General features: G+C 39.5%; 4 protein-coding genes across 5 annotated transcripts in view; 3 read left to right on the forward strand and 1 right to left on the reverse strand.

The window, feature by feature from the left end:
• The window catches only part of LOC106079545 (leucine-rich repeat-containing protein 74B-like), a 43860-nt gene extending 34640 nt beyond the window's left edge, over positions 1–9220 (forward strand). For both annotated transcript variants that reach the window (XM_056024639.1, XM_056024640.1), the window contains 2 exons: positions 6678–6773; positions 8546–9220. In XM_056024639.1, coding sequence (XP_055880614.1) covers positions 6678–6773; positions 8546–9220 — 771 coding nt within the window. The remainder of the gene's footprint in view (positions 1–6677; positions 6774–8545) is intronic.
• Positions 9221–9244: 24 nt separating this feature from the next.
• On the forward strand, positions 9245–9852 carry LOC129925252 (cilia- and flagella-associated protein 251-like). Its single transcript, XM_056024642.1, has one exon. It carries the CDS (start codon positions 9245–9247, stop codon positions 9839–9841), a length of 597 nt encoding a protein of 198 aa, XP_055880617.1. The 3' UTR covers positions 9842–9852.
• A 287-nt stretch (positions 9853–10139) lies between these two features.
• On the reverse strand, positions 10140–13063 carry LOC129925071 (ice nucleation protein-like). The gene is made up of 2 exons (XM_056023417.1): positions 10254–13063; positions 10140–10161 (listed from the first exon to the last, which is right to left on the reverse strand). The coding sequence occupies exons 1-2, from the start codon at positions 13061–13063 to the stop codon at positions 10140–10142; spliced, it is 2832 nt and encodes a 943-aa protein (XP_055879392.1).
• Positions 13064–14564: 1501 nt separating this feature from the next.
• Positions 14565–15146, forward strand: LOC129925072 (keratin-associated protein 4-3-like). The gene has a single exon (XM_056023419.1). The coding sequence runs from the start codon at positions 14565–14567 to the stop codon at positions 15144–15146; it is 582 nt and encodes a 193-aa protein (XP_055879394.1).
• The last annotated feature ends 3 nt before the right edge of the window (positions 15147–15149 follow it).

The following is a 15149-nucleotide window of genomic DNA, read 5'->3' on the forward strand; positions in this document are numbered from 1 at the left end:
TGTGTGAGTGGGTGGATTGAAGTTTGTAATTAGTGTGTGTGTTTGTGTGTGTGGGTGGATTGAAATTTGTAATTAGTGTGTGTTTGTAAGTGTGTGTGTGTGTGAGTGTGTGAGTGGGTGGATTGAAGTTTGTAATTAGTGTGTGTGTGTGTGTGGATGTGTGAATGGGTGGATTGAAGTTTGTAATTAGTGTGTGTGTGTGAGAGAGATTGGGTGGATTGAAGTTTGTAATTAGTGTATGTGTGTAAGTGGGTGGATTGAAGTTTGTAATTAGTGTGTGTGTGTGTGTGTGAGAGTGGGTGGATTGAAGTTTGTAATTAGTGTGTGTGTGAGTGGGTGGATTGAAGTTTGTAATTAGTGTGTGTAAGTGTGTGAGTGGGTGGATTGAAGTTTGTAATTAGTGTGTTTGTGTGTGTGTGTGTGTGAATGGGTGGATTAAAGTTTGTAATTAATGTGTGTGTGTGTGTGAGTGGGTGGATTGAAGTTTGTAATTAGTGTGTGTGTAAGTGTGTGAGTGGGTGGATTGAAGTTTGTAATTAGTGTGTGTGTGTAAGTGTGTGTGAGTGGGTGGATTGAAGTTTGTAATTAGTGTGTGTGTGTGTGTGTGTGTGTGAGTGGGTGGATTGAAGTTTGTAATTAGTGTGTGTGTGTGTGTAAGTGTGTGAGTGGGTGGATTGAAGTTTGTAATTAGTGTGTGTGTAAGTGTGTGAGTGGGTGGATTGACGTTTGTAATTAGTGTGTGTGTAAGTGTGTGTGAGTGGGTGGATTGAAGTTTGTAATTAGTGTGTGTGTGTGTGTGAGTGGGTGGATTGAAGTTTGTAATTAGTGTGTGTGTGTGTGTAAGTGTGTGAGTGGGTGGATTGAAGTTTGTAATTAGTGTGTGTGTGTGTGTAAGTGTGTGAGTGGGTGGATTGAAGCTTGTAATTAGTGTGTGTGTGTGTGTGTAAGTGTGTGAGTGGGTGGATTGAAGTTTGTAATTAGTGTGTGTGTTTGTGTGTGTGGGTGGATTGAAATTTGTAATTAGTGTGTGTTTGTAAGTGTGTGTGTGTGTGAGTGTGTGAGTGGGTGGATTGAAGTTTGTAATTAGTGTGTGTGTGTGTGTGGATGTGTGAATGGGTGGATTGAAGTTTGTAATTAGTGTGTGTGTGTGAGAGAGATTGGGTGGATTGAAGTTTGTAATTAGTGTATGTGTGTAAGTGGGTGGATTGAAGTTTGTAATTAGTGTGTGTGTGTGTGTGAGAGTGGGTGGATTGAAGTTTGTAATTAGTGTGTGTGTGAGTGGGTGGATTGAAGTTTGTAATTAGTGTGTGTAAGTGTGTGAGTGGGTGGATTGAAGTTTGTAATTAGTGTGTTTGTGTGTGTGTGTGTGTGTGTGAATGGGTGGATTAAAGTTTGTAATTAATGTGTGTGTGTGTGTGAGTGGGTGGATTGAAGTTTGTAATTAGTGTGTGTGTAAGTGTGTGAGTGGGTGGATTGAAGTTTGTAATTAGTGTGTGTGTGTAAGTGTGTGTGAGTGGGTGGATTGAAGTTTGTAATTAGTGTGTGTGTGTGTGTGTGAGTGGGTGGATTGAAGTTTGTAATTAGTGTGTGTGTGTGTAAGTGTGTGAGTGGGTGGATTGAAGTTTGTAATTAGTGTGTGTGTAAGTGTGTGAGTGGGTGGATTGACGTTTGTAATTAGTGTGTGTGTAAGTGTGTGTGAGTGGGTGGATTGAAGTTTGTAATTAGTGTGTGTGTGTGTGTGAGTGGGTGGATTGAAGTTTGTAATTAGTGTGTGTGTGTGTGTAAGTGTGTGAGTGGGTGGATTGAAGTTTGTAATTAGTGTGTGTGTGTGTGTGTAAGTGTGTGAGTGGGTGGATTGAAGCTTGTAATTAGTGTGTGTGTGTGTGTGTAAGTGTGTGAGTGGGTGGATTGAAGTTTGTAATTAGTGTGTGTGTGTAAGTGTGTGAGTGGGTGGAAGGAAGTTTGTAATTAGTGTGTGTGTGTGTGTGTGAGTGGGTGGATTGAAGTTTGTAATTAGTGTGTGTAAGTCTGTGAGTGGGTGATTGAAGTTTGTAATTAGTGTGTGTGTGTGTGTGTGTGTAAGTGTGTGAGTGGGTGGATTGAAGTTTGTAATTAGTGTGTGTGTGTGTGTGTGTAAGTGTGTGAGTGGGTGGATTTTAATATTGACCAAAGTCATACGACGATAGAAAACACATTGATTAAATGACAGCGAAAAAGAAATCGATACAATTTTGTTGTTGACGAGAAAATGATTTATTTTTACCTCCTACTAAAAGAGAACTGATGAACGTCCTGTGTGTAGCCTCGTCTATAATTGATGGGAAACATATCATGATCTCAGTTAGAAATGTGACATTTCATAATGTGTATCTTTGACATGTTTCGGATGTTCCTTGTTGGTAATGATCTACGCCGTGTCTTGAATAGACTATGTTCCAAATGGAGGTCATAATTTAGACTTCCAGCAATGCGCTGTGTCCATCCATAAACATTTCAACTTCCAGCAATACGCTGTGTCCATTCATAAACATTTCAACTTCCAGCAATACGATGTGTCCATTCATAAACATTTCAACTTCCAGCAATACGATGTGTCCATCCAGAAACACTTCAACCTCCAGCAATGCGCTGTGTCCATTCATAAACATTTCAACATCCAGCAATACGATGTGTCCATGCATAAACATTTCAACATTCAGCAATACGATGTGTCCATGCATAAACATTTCAACTTCCAGCAATACGATGTGTCCATGCATAAACATTTCAACTTCCAGCAATGCGCTGTGTCCATCCATAAACATTTCAACTTCCAGCAATACGCTGTGTCCATGCATAAACATTTCAACTTCCAGCAATACGGTGTGTCCATTCATAAACATTTCAACTTCCAGCAATACGATGTGTCCATTCATAAACATTTCAACTTCCAGCAATACGATGTGTCCATTCATAAACATTTCAACATCCAGCAATACGATGTGTCCATTCATAAACATTTCAACTTCCAGCAATACGATGTGTCCATTCATAAACATTTCAACATCCAGCAATACGATGTGTCCATTCATAAACATTTCAACTTCCAGCAATACGATGTGTCCATTCATAAACATTTCAACATCCAGCAATGCAGTCACTCAACTAAAGACTGAAGTCCAAATGAAACATTCTTCATGCACCAAGAACCAACGGTTGACATTATGTTTGACTACTCATTATGTTTGACTACTCATTATGTTTGACTACTCATTATGTTTGACTACTCATTATGTTTGACTATTTTTCCAAGCAGTTTTTCCTTGATGCCCTGTTGAACTGGCCAACAAATGCTGGCCAGTGTTTGCTTGGAAAATGAGAATTGAAGACCTACGTTCATCAAGTGTTCATCAAGTGTTCCTTGTTTCTTTTGTACATGACCGATTTTTTTACAGATGTACTGTTAAGATAAATACAATATATTAAGATTTGGTACAACAACAAAAATTAAAATACAAGAAGAGGACAAAATAGGCTGAATTTTCTCTATTGCCAAGTCGCACTCGGGAATTCAGGTGACCCTCGTGGACATTCCCCTTCTCAGCAACAGGGAGAGGGGAAACACTACGTCAAGATTTCTTTTTTCTTTTTCTTGGAAGTTTTAGGTACAAAAACATTTGTAGCCTATTGGGGTCTGGTTTAACTTTACCCCCAACAACAACTTGACAAACTTCTTTAAGACTTGTTTTTCGTCTTCTGGGGATTTTTAGGTACAAAAACATTTGTAGCCTATTGGGGTCTGGTTTTACTTTACCAGTACCAACAACTTGATAAACTCCTTTTGTTAGGTTTAATCTCTTTAATGGTTTGTGTATTCTGTGAAATGGTCTCAGAACATGAATAATATTATTGTCAATAAACTGACAATCATTAAGATCCTTATCAATAAGTTCCTCCGTAGTTACTTCACTAAACCGACAATCAATAAGTTCTTTAGTAGTTAACACATTTTCACTTTCTTCTCTTTTATATGGTATGTCACTGATATCATTTTCAATATAATGGCAGTCATTTAGTTCCTTATTAGTTAAGACATTCTCAATTAATACTCCCTTATCTTCAATCTCTCTCATATCATTAATAATATAATTACAATCCTTTAGTTCCATATTGGTTAAGACATTTTCAATTACTTTTCCATTTTCTATCTCACTGATATCATAAACAGTATAATTACAATCATTTAGTTCCTTACTTGATAAGACATTCTCAATTTCTTCATTATCTTCTATCCCACTTATATTATCATCAATATCCTGACAGTTATTTTGTTCCTCATTAGTTAATATGTCATTTTCAATTTCTATTTTATAGTTCACATCTCCCTGTAATGACAGTTTTACTTCCAGTTCCATTTTCAACTTTACCACTTCAATTGCCTTTCTTTCTAATTCTAATTTTGATCCTTCTAGATCTAATTTTTGTCGGTTTAAATCTTTAAATCTTTCTAGATCTAGTTTTTGTTGGTTTAAAACAAACTCTCGTGATTCATCACCCTCAATTCCAAACATGTGGGCCTGTCCTATTAATACCTCAATTGACCTAGGTTTAAACTCGTCCAGTTCTATTTCCAACTTTACCACTTCTATTGCGTTTCTTTCTAATTCTAAATTTAATCTTTCTAGATCTAGTTGTTGTCGGTTTAAATCTTTTAATCTATCTAGATCTAGTTTTTGTTGGTTTAAAACAAACTCTCGTAATTCATCACCCTGAATTCCAAACATGTGGGCCTGTTCTATTAATACCTCAATTGACCTAGGTTTAAACTCGTCCATGGTAATCACAATAAGAATATTACTGAATAAGCGTAAATTAACTTATAAAGGTTAAGTTAACAAGTAACGTTCAATTCACATAAGACAATAAATTATAAAAAAGATAAAAAAAAAAAAATTCACCCTTTATCTCCCCTACTGAAAAGGCAATGTACACTCGACCCTGAATGCTCGATACAACAGACAAAAGAAAACTCAACTTATCTGTGTCTGATGCCAGGAAAGAAATGACAACTCTTTCCACACGACAGTGTTGCTTTAAGAATGTAGAACTTGTGGAGTGTCAGGTCGCTGTTCGGCCTCCTTGTAAACGCTTTATGACTCACAGCAGATTTAGAGAATGAAACAAATACAAAACAAAATTATTCAAACATTGATATGATACTAATAGTAATAATAATGGGTGCATACAAAAAATGATTATCTAGTCAGGTAGTACAATAATTTTATAATAATCCAACATCAATGTAGTAAAGGTAGATAAATCACGATTACTTGAGTAATTGCATTCATGTAGAATAATTCAATAGTAAGTGAAAACTAGTAGTAGTAGTGTCTCTTTAAATGGTGATGTCCCTTTAAATGGCGATGTCTCTTTAAATGGCGATATCTCAAAATCCAATAATCCAATAGTAAGTAAGTAGTAGTGTCTCTTTAAATGGTGATGTCCCTTTAAATGGCGATGTCTCCAAATGGCGATGTCTCTTTAAATGGCGATGTCTCTAATTCCAATAATCCAATACTAAGTAAGTAGTAGTAGTAGTAGTAGTGTCTCATTAAATGGTGATGTCCCTTTAAATGGTGATGTCCCTTTAAATGGTGGGTGACGCAATGACCTCGGTATACAAGAAGTAGCTGCAAGTCCACATTAGTCAATGACCTTTCGTAGAGTTCTAGTAGACTGCTTGACTTCAACAATAACGTGTTGATGGCGAAAAAAAAATAGTCCCTCCGTGTTCTCAAAAATGTAAACAATGTCAAGTTCCTCAGTGTGTGTCAAGAGACTCTCAAATACTGGCCGAACGAGGCCCAAAAATGTCAACGAGTAGTAGGTTACAAATGATGCAGATTGCCTTGAATCCAACTTTAGTAGACAATGTCATGTACAATAGTTACTGTCCCAGACCGGACGAAGCTCAAAAAATTCGGTATCCTTTTCTTTGCTTGTGTTGCTTATTCTTTATTTTCTTATCGACTTCTTCAACGTGACGAATGACATAACAGGTATAACTGACCTGCCGGACTAGCCCTCAGGTAATGTCAAGAATAACACTGTATTAGTACACCGGTTAATACACTGGTGTTTAATAATACAGGTAACAGGTACAACGATACCTGCCCGGACGAAGCCTCCAGATGTCAGGGGTCAAATTATATATATATGTATACGCTGCTGCTGCTATGCTCTGCTTGTCTCTTGTTCTTGTTGACTATGCTCGCTAGGGGTATGAATCCTCAATAACACTTAACAATACTTGCTTATTTACTCACATACGAACAGTTACCACTAGATAGCCTACACATCAACTCCAACTCCAAATCTCCAAGAATATATCAATATTTTAATATCCAATATTGCTCAAGTAAATATTAATAAACAAACACCAGTCCATCAACTTATAAATATATAAATGCATAAATACCAGTCCAGGAAGTAAACGTCCAACCTTCCTGGACCGGGAGCAAGACCTTACTGACTAACACATTCTCTCGCACATTCAACGAAGACTTAATCACTCAGTTCACAACACGTGCAACACTTCGCATTCATAACAAGGGGATATAACAATCATATCAAATATCAAACTAACATTCATTCTCGCCATACCTCTCCCTGACAATGACCTATTTTTTACTTGCCAGATTGGTCACAACCCTGTCAATGTAAAAAGTGCTGGATTCCTCCTGGCGTCTTTAGTTGCCAATGACAACAGCGGCATCAAACTCTTGGATTTAACAGTGAGAAATTATGTCATTGTTGTGTCCCTTTGATTGTCAAACTCCACTACTAAAGAGCTTTCTTTTTAAGTATGAGAGCCATTTTGTTATTGAAGACATTTAAAGAAGACCTAAGGAAGGACAAACTTTGAATAAGTTTTTTGTGACACGCGAGGAGGGCAAAGTTCTTTCCATTATTTCATTGCGAACTAACGACTAGACTTTCACACACAATTTGAGGAACAGAATATATTAGTTCATTTTCAAGAATGTATTAGTTGATTTTCAAGAATGTATTTCGCTGAGTATCTAAATTTAAAACAAACATTTACTTTCAGTAAAACTTGCTTGAACATTTAAGCCAACACGCCACGTAGTTTGGTGACTAATTTAGTCTCGTGTAGTTTGGTGACTAATTTAGTCTCGTGTAGTTTGGTGACTAATTTAGTCTCGTGTAGTTTGGTGACTAATTTAGTCTCGTGTAGTTTGGTGATTAATTTAGTCTCGTGTAGTTTGGTGACTAATTTAGTCTCGTGTAGTTTGGTGACTAATTTAGTCTCGTGTAGTTTGGTGACTAATTTAGTCTCGTGTAGTTTGGTGACTAATTTAGTCTCGTGTAGTTTGGTGACTAATTTAGTCTCGTGTAGTTTGGTGACTAATTTAGTCTCGTGTAGTTTGGTGACTAATTTAGTCTCGTGTAGTTTGGTGACTAATTTAGTCTCGTGTAGTTTGGTTTGGTTCCCTGGTTGACAAACTATCTGCTGCTTGCCAGAAGTTTGGCTTAAACATTAGTCAAAGCAAGACTAAGATACTTGTCCAAAACACAAACACTGCACCTCAAGTAAGAATTAATGGCCAACCCCTAGAAATTGTTGATCACTTTTGTTACCTTGGCTCCATCATATCCAACAACACTCTATTGGATAAAGACATAAACAACAGGATAGCCAGGGCAATGGCCACCATGTCACGGTTGCAAAAAAGAGTCTGGGACAACATATTGCTGACTAGTCTACCGGACCTGTGTGTTGAGCACCTTGCTGTACGAAGTGAAACATGATCAACTTACTCATGGCAGGGAAAAAAAAGCTGAATGTCTTCCACCTCCGATGCCTAAGGAGGATCTTTAAAATAAGGTGGCAAAATAAAATAACCAATGAGGAAGTGCTACAAAAAGCAGGGTACCAGGACATCCGCTCTGTTATCAGCAGCAGACACCTTGGCTGGCTTGGCCACGTTCGTAGAATGCCAGTAGGTACCTCCAAAGGGCATCCTGTATGGCGATCTAATAGAAGGCTGGAGAGCCGCTTGTCGCCCACTTTTACCTTATACGGATGTATGCAAACGCGACATCAAGCTCTTCAAAATCGACACTGGCAGCTGAGAAAACGTGGCACTGGATAGATCTACATTCTACATGTAGAGAGAGCATAAAGGAAGGGTCACGGATTGCAGATGTCATACACAACAGAAGCAGAAAGAAGGGTGAAAATGTAACGGCGCCTGGTGATCACATATGCCCAACCTGCGACAGCAGCTGTATATCAAGGATTGATTTCTTTAGTCACACAAGAAGTTGCAAAAGGAAAAGATCGTCTCTTGAGACGTAAAATGCCGCTAATTTAGTCTCGTGTAGTTTGGTGACTAATTTAGTCTCGTGTAGTTTGGTGACTAATTTAGTTTCGTGTAGTTTGGTGACTAGGTTAGTAGTTTGGTGATTTATTCTCGTGTATAACAAGCTCTTATTAAATATTACTAATCTTTTTTAATTATTTTATTTTTATCTCCTCAAGGACATTCCAATAACATCAGAGAGTTTTGAAGACGTCAAGTTATTAGAAGGTCGAGGTATCAAGGTCATACATGGGCGTGTCCACCAGAAAGAGACAGACTTCAATTCAGAGCCCAGAGTGTCAAAGAGTGAGCCCGGTGTTGGAGACGGCTCGGTCAGCGAGACCATGAACTCAGTCACTGGGTCAAAGGAACCTGCTGCAGGTGACGTCTCAAGCTCACGTGATCAAACTGACGTCCAGGGTGACGAAAGCAAGTTGTCACAGAATGTGTCAGGTGAAAGTGTAATGTCACATGACGGCGAAGTCACAGACTTGGAGATTCAGAACTCTGAAGTTTCTGAGGATGTACAAGAAAATTTGAGTCAAAGTCAAGAAAACTTAACACTTGAACAAGAACATTTATCCAAAGATGAAGCAAGCCCACCCCAAAGCAATGAAAGTTCATTTCAAGGTCAAGAAAGCTCCACACAAGGTCAGGAGAAAGATGCCAGGGATATTGAAGCAGAAGTTATGGAAGGAGGAACAGCAAAAGTTGAAGATGACATGAAGTCTAGTCCAGAAGAATTGAATAGACCACAAGGAGAAGACGTCAGGGAAACTCCAGACTTGGAAGAGCAAGCTGATGTAGAGAATGAGGAGAAAGAGCAAGCTGATGTAGAGAATGAGGAGAAATAGCAAGCTGATGTAGAGAATGAGGAGATGGAGCAAGCTGATGTAGAGAATGAGGAGAAAGAGCAAGCTGATGTAGAGAATGAGGAGAAAGAGCAAGCTGATGTAGAGAATGAGGAGAAAGAGCAAGCTGATGTAGAGAATGAGGAGAAAGAGCAAGCTGATGTAGAGAATGAGGAGAAAGAGCAAGCTGATGTAGAGAATGAGGAGAAAGAGCAAGCTGATGTAGAGAATGAGGAGAAAGAGCAAGCTGATGTAGAGAATGAGGAGAAAGAGCAAGCTGATGTAGAGAATGAGGAGAAAGAGCAAGCTGATGTAGAGAATGAGGAGAAAGAGCAAGCTGATGTAGAGAATGAGGAGAAAGAGCAAGCTGATGTAGAGAATGAGGAGAAAGAGCAAGCTGATGTAGAGAATGAGGAGAAAGAGCAAGCTGATGTAGAGAATGAGGAGAAAGAGCAAGCTGATGTAGAGAATGAGGAGAAAGAGCAAGCTGATGTAGAGAATGAGGAGAAAGAGCAAGCTGATGTAGAGAATGAGGAGAAAGAGCAAGCTGATGTAGAGAATGAGGAGAAAGAGAAAGCTGATGTAGAGAATGAGGAGCGAGAGAAGGAAGACGAGGAGTTGTAACGAGAAGACAACAGAGCCACAAGAAGACATTTCGTGAGAAGCAACGGAAGACGTTTCGTGAGAAGCAACGGAAGACATTTCTTGAGAAGCAACAGAAGACATTTCTTGAGAAGCAACAGAAGACATTTCTTGAGAAGCAACGGAAGACATTTCTTGAGTAGCAACGGAAGACATTTCTTGAGAAGCAACGGAAGACATTTCTTGAGTAGCAACGGAAGACATTTCTTGAGAAGCAACAGAAGACATTTCTTGAGTAGCAACGGAAGACATTTCTTGAGAAGCAACGGAAGACATTTCTTTAGTAGCAACGGAAGACATTTCTTGAGAAGCAACGGAAGACATTTCTTTAGTAGCAACGGAAGACATTTCTTGAGAAGCAACGGAAGACATTTCTTGAGAAGCAACGGAAGACATTTCTTTAGTAGCAACGGAAGACATTTCTTTAGTAGCAACGGAAGACATTTCTTGAGAAGCAACGGAAGACATTTCTTGAGAAGCAACGGAAGACATTTCTTGAGAAGCAACGGAAGACATTTCTTGAGAAGCAACGGAAGACATTTCTTTAGTAGCAACGGAAGACATTTCTTGAGAAGCAACGGAAGACATTTCTTGAGAAGCAACGGAAGACATTTCTTTAGTAGCAACGGAAGACATTTCTTTAGTAGCAACGGAAGACATTTCTTGAGAAGCAACGGAAGACATTTCTTGAGAAGCAACGGAAGACATTTCTTGAGAAGCAACGGAAGACATTTCTTGAGAAGCAACGGAAGACATTTCTTTAGTAGCAACGGAAGACATTTCTTTAGTAGCAACGGAAGACATTTCTTGAGAAGCAACGGAAGACATTTCTTGAGAAGCAACGGAAGACATTTCTTGAGAAGCAACGGAAGACATTTCTTGAGAAGCAACGGAAGACATTTCTTGAGAAGCAACGGAAGACATTTCTTGAGAAGCAACGGAAGACATTTCTTTAGTAGCAACGGAAGACATTTCTTTAGTAGCAACGGAAGACATTTCTTGAGAAGCAACGGAAGACATTTCTTGAGAAGCAACGGAAGACATTTCTTGAGAAGCAACGGAAGACATTTCTTGAGAAGCAACGGAAGACATTTCTTGAGTAGCAACGGAAGACATTTCTTGAGAAGCAACGGAAGACGTTTCGTGAGAAGCAACGGAAGACGTTTCGTGAGAAGCAACGGAAGACATTTCTTGAGAAGCAACAGAAGACATTTCTTGAGAAGCAACAGAAGACATTTCTTGAGAAGCAACGGAAGACATTTCTTGAGTAGCAACGGAAGACATTTCTTGAGAAGCAACGGAAGACATTTCTTGAGTAGCAACGGAAGACATTTCTTGAGAAGCAACAGAAGACATTTCTTGAGTAGCAACGGAAGACATTTCTTGAGAAGCAACGGAAGACATTTCTTTAGTAGCAACGGAAGACATTTCTTGAGAAGCAACGGAAGACATTTCTTTAGTAGCAACGGAAGACATTTCTTGAGAAGCAACGGAAGACATTTCTTGAGAAGCAACGGAAGACATTTCTTTAGTAGCAACGGAAGACATTTCTTTAGTAGCAACGGAAGACATTTCTTGAGAAGCAACGGAAGACATTTCTTGAGAAGCAACGGAAGACATTTCTTGAGAAGCAACGGAAGACATTTCTTGAGAAGCAACGGAAGACATTTCTTTAGTAGCAACGGAAGACATTTCTTGAGAAGCAACGGAAGACATTTCTTGAGAAGCAACGGAAGACATTTCTTTAGTAGCAACGGAAGACATTTCTTTAGTAGCAACGGAAGACATTTCTTGAGAAGCAACGGAAGACATTTCTTGAGAAGCAACGGAAGACATTTCTTGAGAAGCAACGGAAGACATTTCTTGAGAAGCAACGGAAGACATTTCTTTAGTAGCAACGGAAGACATTTCTTTAGTAGCAACGGAAGACATTTCTTGAGAAGCAACGGAAGACATTTCTTGAGAAGCAACGGAAGACATTTCTTGAGAAGCAACGGAAGACATTTCTTGAGAAGCAACGGAAGACATTTCTTGAGAAGCAACGGAAGACATTTCTTGAGAAGCAACGGAAGACATTTCTTGAGAAGCAACGGAAGACATTTCTTGAGAAGCAACGGAAGACATTTCTTGAGAAGCAACGGAAGACATTTCTTGAGTAGCAACGGAAGACATTTCTTGAGAAGCAACGGAAGACATTTCTTGAGAAGCAACAGAAGACATTTCTTGAGAAGCAACAGAAGACATTTCTTGAGTAGCAACGGAAGACATTTCTTGAGAAGCAACAGAAGACATTTCTTGAGAAGCAACAGAAGACATTTCTTGAGAAGCAACGGAAGACATTTCTTGAGAAGCAACAGAAGACATTTCTTGAGTAGCAACGGAAGACATTTCTTGAGAAGCAACGGAAGACATTTCTTGAGTAGCAACGGAAGACATTTCTTGAGAAGCAACGGAAGACATTTCTTGAGAAGCAACAGAAGACATTTCTTGAGAAGCAACAGAAGACATTTCTTGAGTAGCAACGGAAGACATTTCTTGAGTAGCAACAGAAGACATTTCTTGAGAAGCAACAGAAGACATTTCTTGAGTAGCAACGGAAGACATTTCTTGAGAAGCAACGGAAGACATTTCTTGAGAAGCAACAGAAGACATTTCTTGAGAAGCAACAGAAGACATTTCTTGAGAAGCAACAGAAGACATTTCTTGAGAAGCAACGGAAGACATTTCTTGAGTAGCAACGGAAGACATTTCTTGAGAAGCAACAGAAGACATTTCTTGAGAAGCAACGGAAGACATTTCTTGAGAAGCAACGGAAGACATTTCTTGAGAAGCAACAGAAGACATTTCTTGAGAAGCAACAGAAGACATTTCTTGAGAAGCAACGGAAGACATTTCTTGAGTAGCAACGGAAGACATTTCTTGAGAAGCAACGGAAGACATTTCTTGAGAAGCAACGGAAGACATTTCTTGAGAAGCAACGGAAGACATTTTTTGAGAAGCAACAGAAGACATTTCTTGAGTAGCAACGGAAGACATTTCTTGAGAAGCAACGGAAGACATTTCTTGAGAAGCAACGGAAGACATTTCTTGAGAAGCAACAGAAGACATTTCTTGAGAAGCAACGGAAGACATTTCTTGAGAAGCAACGGAAGACATTTCTTGAGAAGCAACAGAAGACATTTCTTGAGAAGCAACGGAAGACATTTCTTGAGAAGCAACTTAAAAAATGTCCTCAGAGGCGACTGAAGAAATGTCCTTAGAGGCGACTGAAGAAATGTCTTGAAAATCTGAAAATCAACTGAATTCTAGGTTTCATTTCCTTTAAGTGCTCTCTGAAATATTTATTACAACAATTGAGAAGCTTCATTTAAAAGGTTGAACAACATTGATGTCTGTTGTTTATGTTAAATCTGCAACGTATGCCAGTGATATTATTGTCTGATGACTCTAAGACAGTGGTTCGATCTTAGGACGTAAACTACTTCCTTCAACAGACTGCCGGACAGATGACCGAGAACAATTTGTGACATTTCTATTCAGTCCAAACTTTCATGTGTAAATATTACAAACCATGTTTCTGTTGCCAATAAATGTCTTCGATTGAATATTGGCTTGTCATTTAATAACTACAACTAGAACATTAGATTATAACTAAAACCATAACACCATTCTAGCATTCAACACAAATTCTGTGTAACCTGCTTAGATCTTCCCGAGTTGTACGGCGCATAATGTGGTAAGGTGCGGGAACAGATTTCTGTTTTGACATGATCTCGGTTTGTTCTTTCAAGGATCCTATTCAGTCAGCACTGCTGAGGCTCTAACCAGTGAAACAAAATACAATTCTATCAATGATTAAACTAAGATATTCTGTCATTGAACTCAATCAAATCTTGACCTAGTTCTCTAAATAAGGTTACGTTCTCTTCGCTTTGTCAACGCTCTTTTAGTTCCAAGCAGACTGTGACAGGCGAAAAAATCATTTCTTGCACCCATCAAATCCGTCATTCTCTACAGTGTTGACTCCTGCAATGAATTGACCTCTTCCAAGAGAGAGAGAGAGTGAGAGTGAGAAGGCTGTTGTATTATAATGAAAATCGATTTCTAGCAGCTAGTTACAGATATCCTAATGGTGTAACCCGACATGCTTAATAAATAATAAATTAAAAATAAACTAAATGTCCAACCAAGATGCCCACCCCCTCAACTTTACTGCTATTAAATCTACTACAGATGACTTAAAGAGGTTCAATTCTCCCTTTTAATCGACCATCTACCTTTGGACGTGATCTTTTCATATCATTTAAGTGGCGTCACCAACCTGTCCAATCAAAACTGTTGCGGCCACGACCTGTCCAATGAAAACTGTCGCGGCCATGACCTGTCCAATCAAAACTGTCGCGGCCACGACCTGTCCAATCAAAACTGTTGCGGCCACGACCTGTCCAATCAAAACTGTTGCGACCACGAACTGTCCAATCTAAACTGTTGCGGCCACGACCTGCAAAATCAAAACTGTTACGGCCATGACCTGTCCAATCAAAACTGTTGCGGCCACGACCTGTCCAATTAAAACTGTTGCGGCCATGACCTGTCCAATCAAAACTGTTGCGGCATCAACCTGTCCAATCAAAACTGTTGCGGCCATGACCTGCCCAATCAAAACTGTTGCGGCCATGACCTGTCAATCAAAACTGTTGCGGCCATGACCTGTCCAATCAAAACTGTTGCGGCATCAACCTGTCCAATCAAAACTGTTGCGGCCATGACCTGTCCAATCAAAACTGCTGCGACCATGACCTGTCCAAATAAAAACTGTTGCGACCATGACATGTCCAATCAAAACTGTTGCGGCCACGACCTGCTCAATCAAAACTGTTGCGACCACGACCTGTCCAATCAAAACTGTTGCGGCCACGACCTGTCCAATCAAAACTGTTGCGGCCATGACATGTCCAATCAAAACTGTTGCGGCATCAACCTGTCCAATCAAAACTGTTGCGGCCACGACCTGCTCAATCAAAACTGTTGCGGCCACGACCTGTCCAATCAAAACTGTTGCGACCACGACCTGTCCAATCAAAACTGTTGCGGCCATGACATGTCCAATCAAAACTGTTGCGGACCAGACCTGTCCAATCAAAACTGTTGCGGACCCGACCTGTCCAATCAAAACTGTTGCGGACCAGACCTGTCCAATCGAAACTGTTTCGGACCAGACCTGTCCAATCAAAACTGTTGCGGACCCGACCTGTCCAATCGAAACTGGGAGAATCAAACTGTGTAAATA

The sequence above is a fragment of the Biomphalaria glabrata genome, chromosome 3 (genome assembly GCF_947242115.1).
Source record: "Biomphalaria glabrata chromosome 3, xgBioGlab47.1, whole genome shotgun sequence".
Classification (NCBI taxonomy): domain Eukaryota; kingdom Metazoa; phylum Mollusca; class Gastropoda; family Planorbidae; genus Biomphalaria; species Biomphalaria glabrata.

Bases quoted from the DNA above. Each gene is read 5' to 3' on its own strand.
- LOC129925072 (XM_056023419.1), top strand. From the start codon at position 14,565: ATGACCTGTCCAATCAAAACTGTTGCGGCATCAACCTGTCCAATCAAA.
- LOC129925071 (XM_056023417.1), bottom strand. From the start codon at position 13,063: ATGTCTTCCGTTGCTTCTCAAGAAATGTCTTCTGTTGCTTCTCAAGAA. The intron at 10,162-10,253 runs GTCTTCCGTTGC...TTGCTTCTCAAG, and splicing joins TCCGTTGCTACTAAAGAAAT to AAATGTCTTCCGTTGCTACT.
- LOC129925252 (XM_056024642.1), top strand. From the start codon at position 9,245: ATGGAGCAAGCTGATGTAGAGAATGAGGAGAAAGAGCAAGCTGATGTA.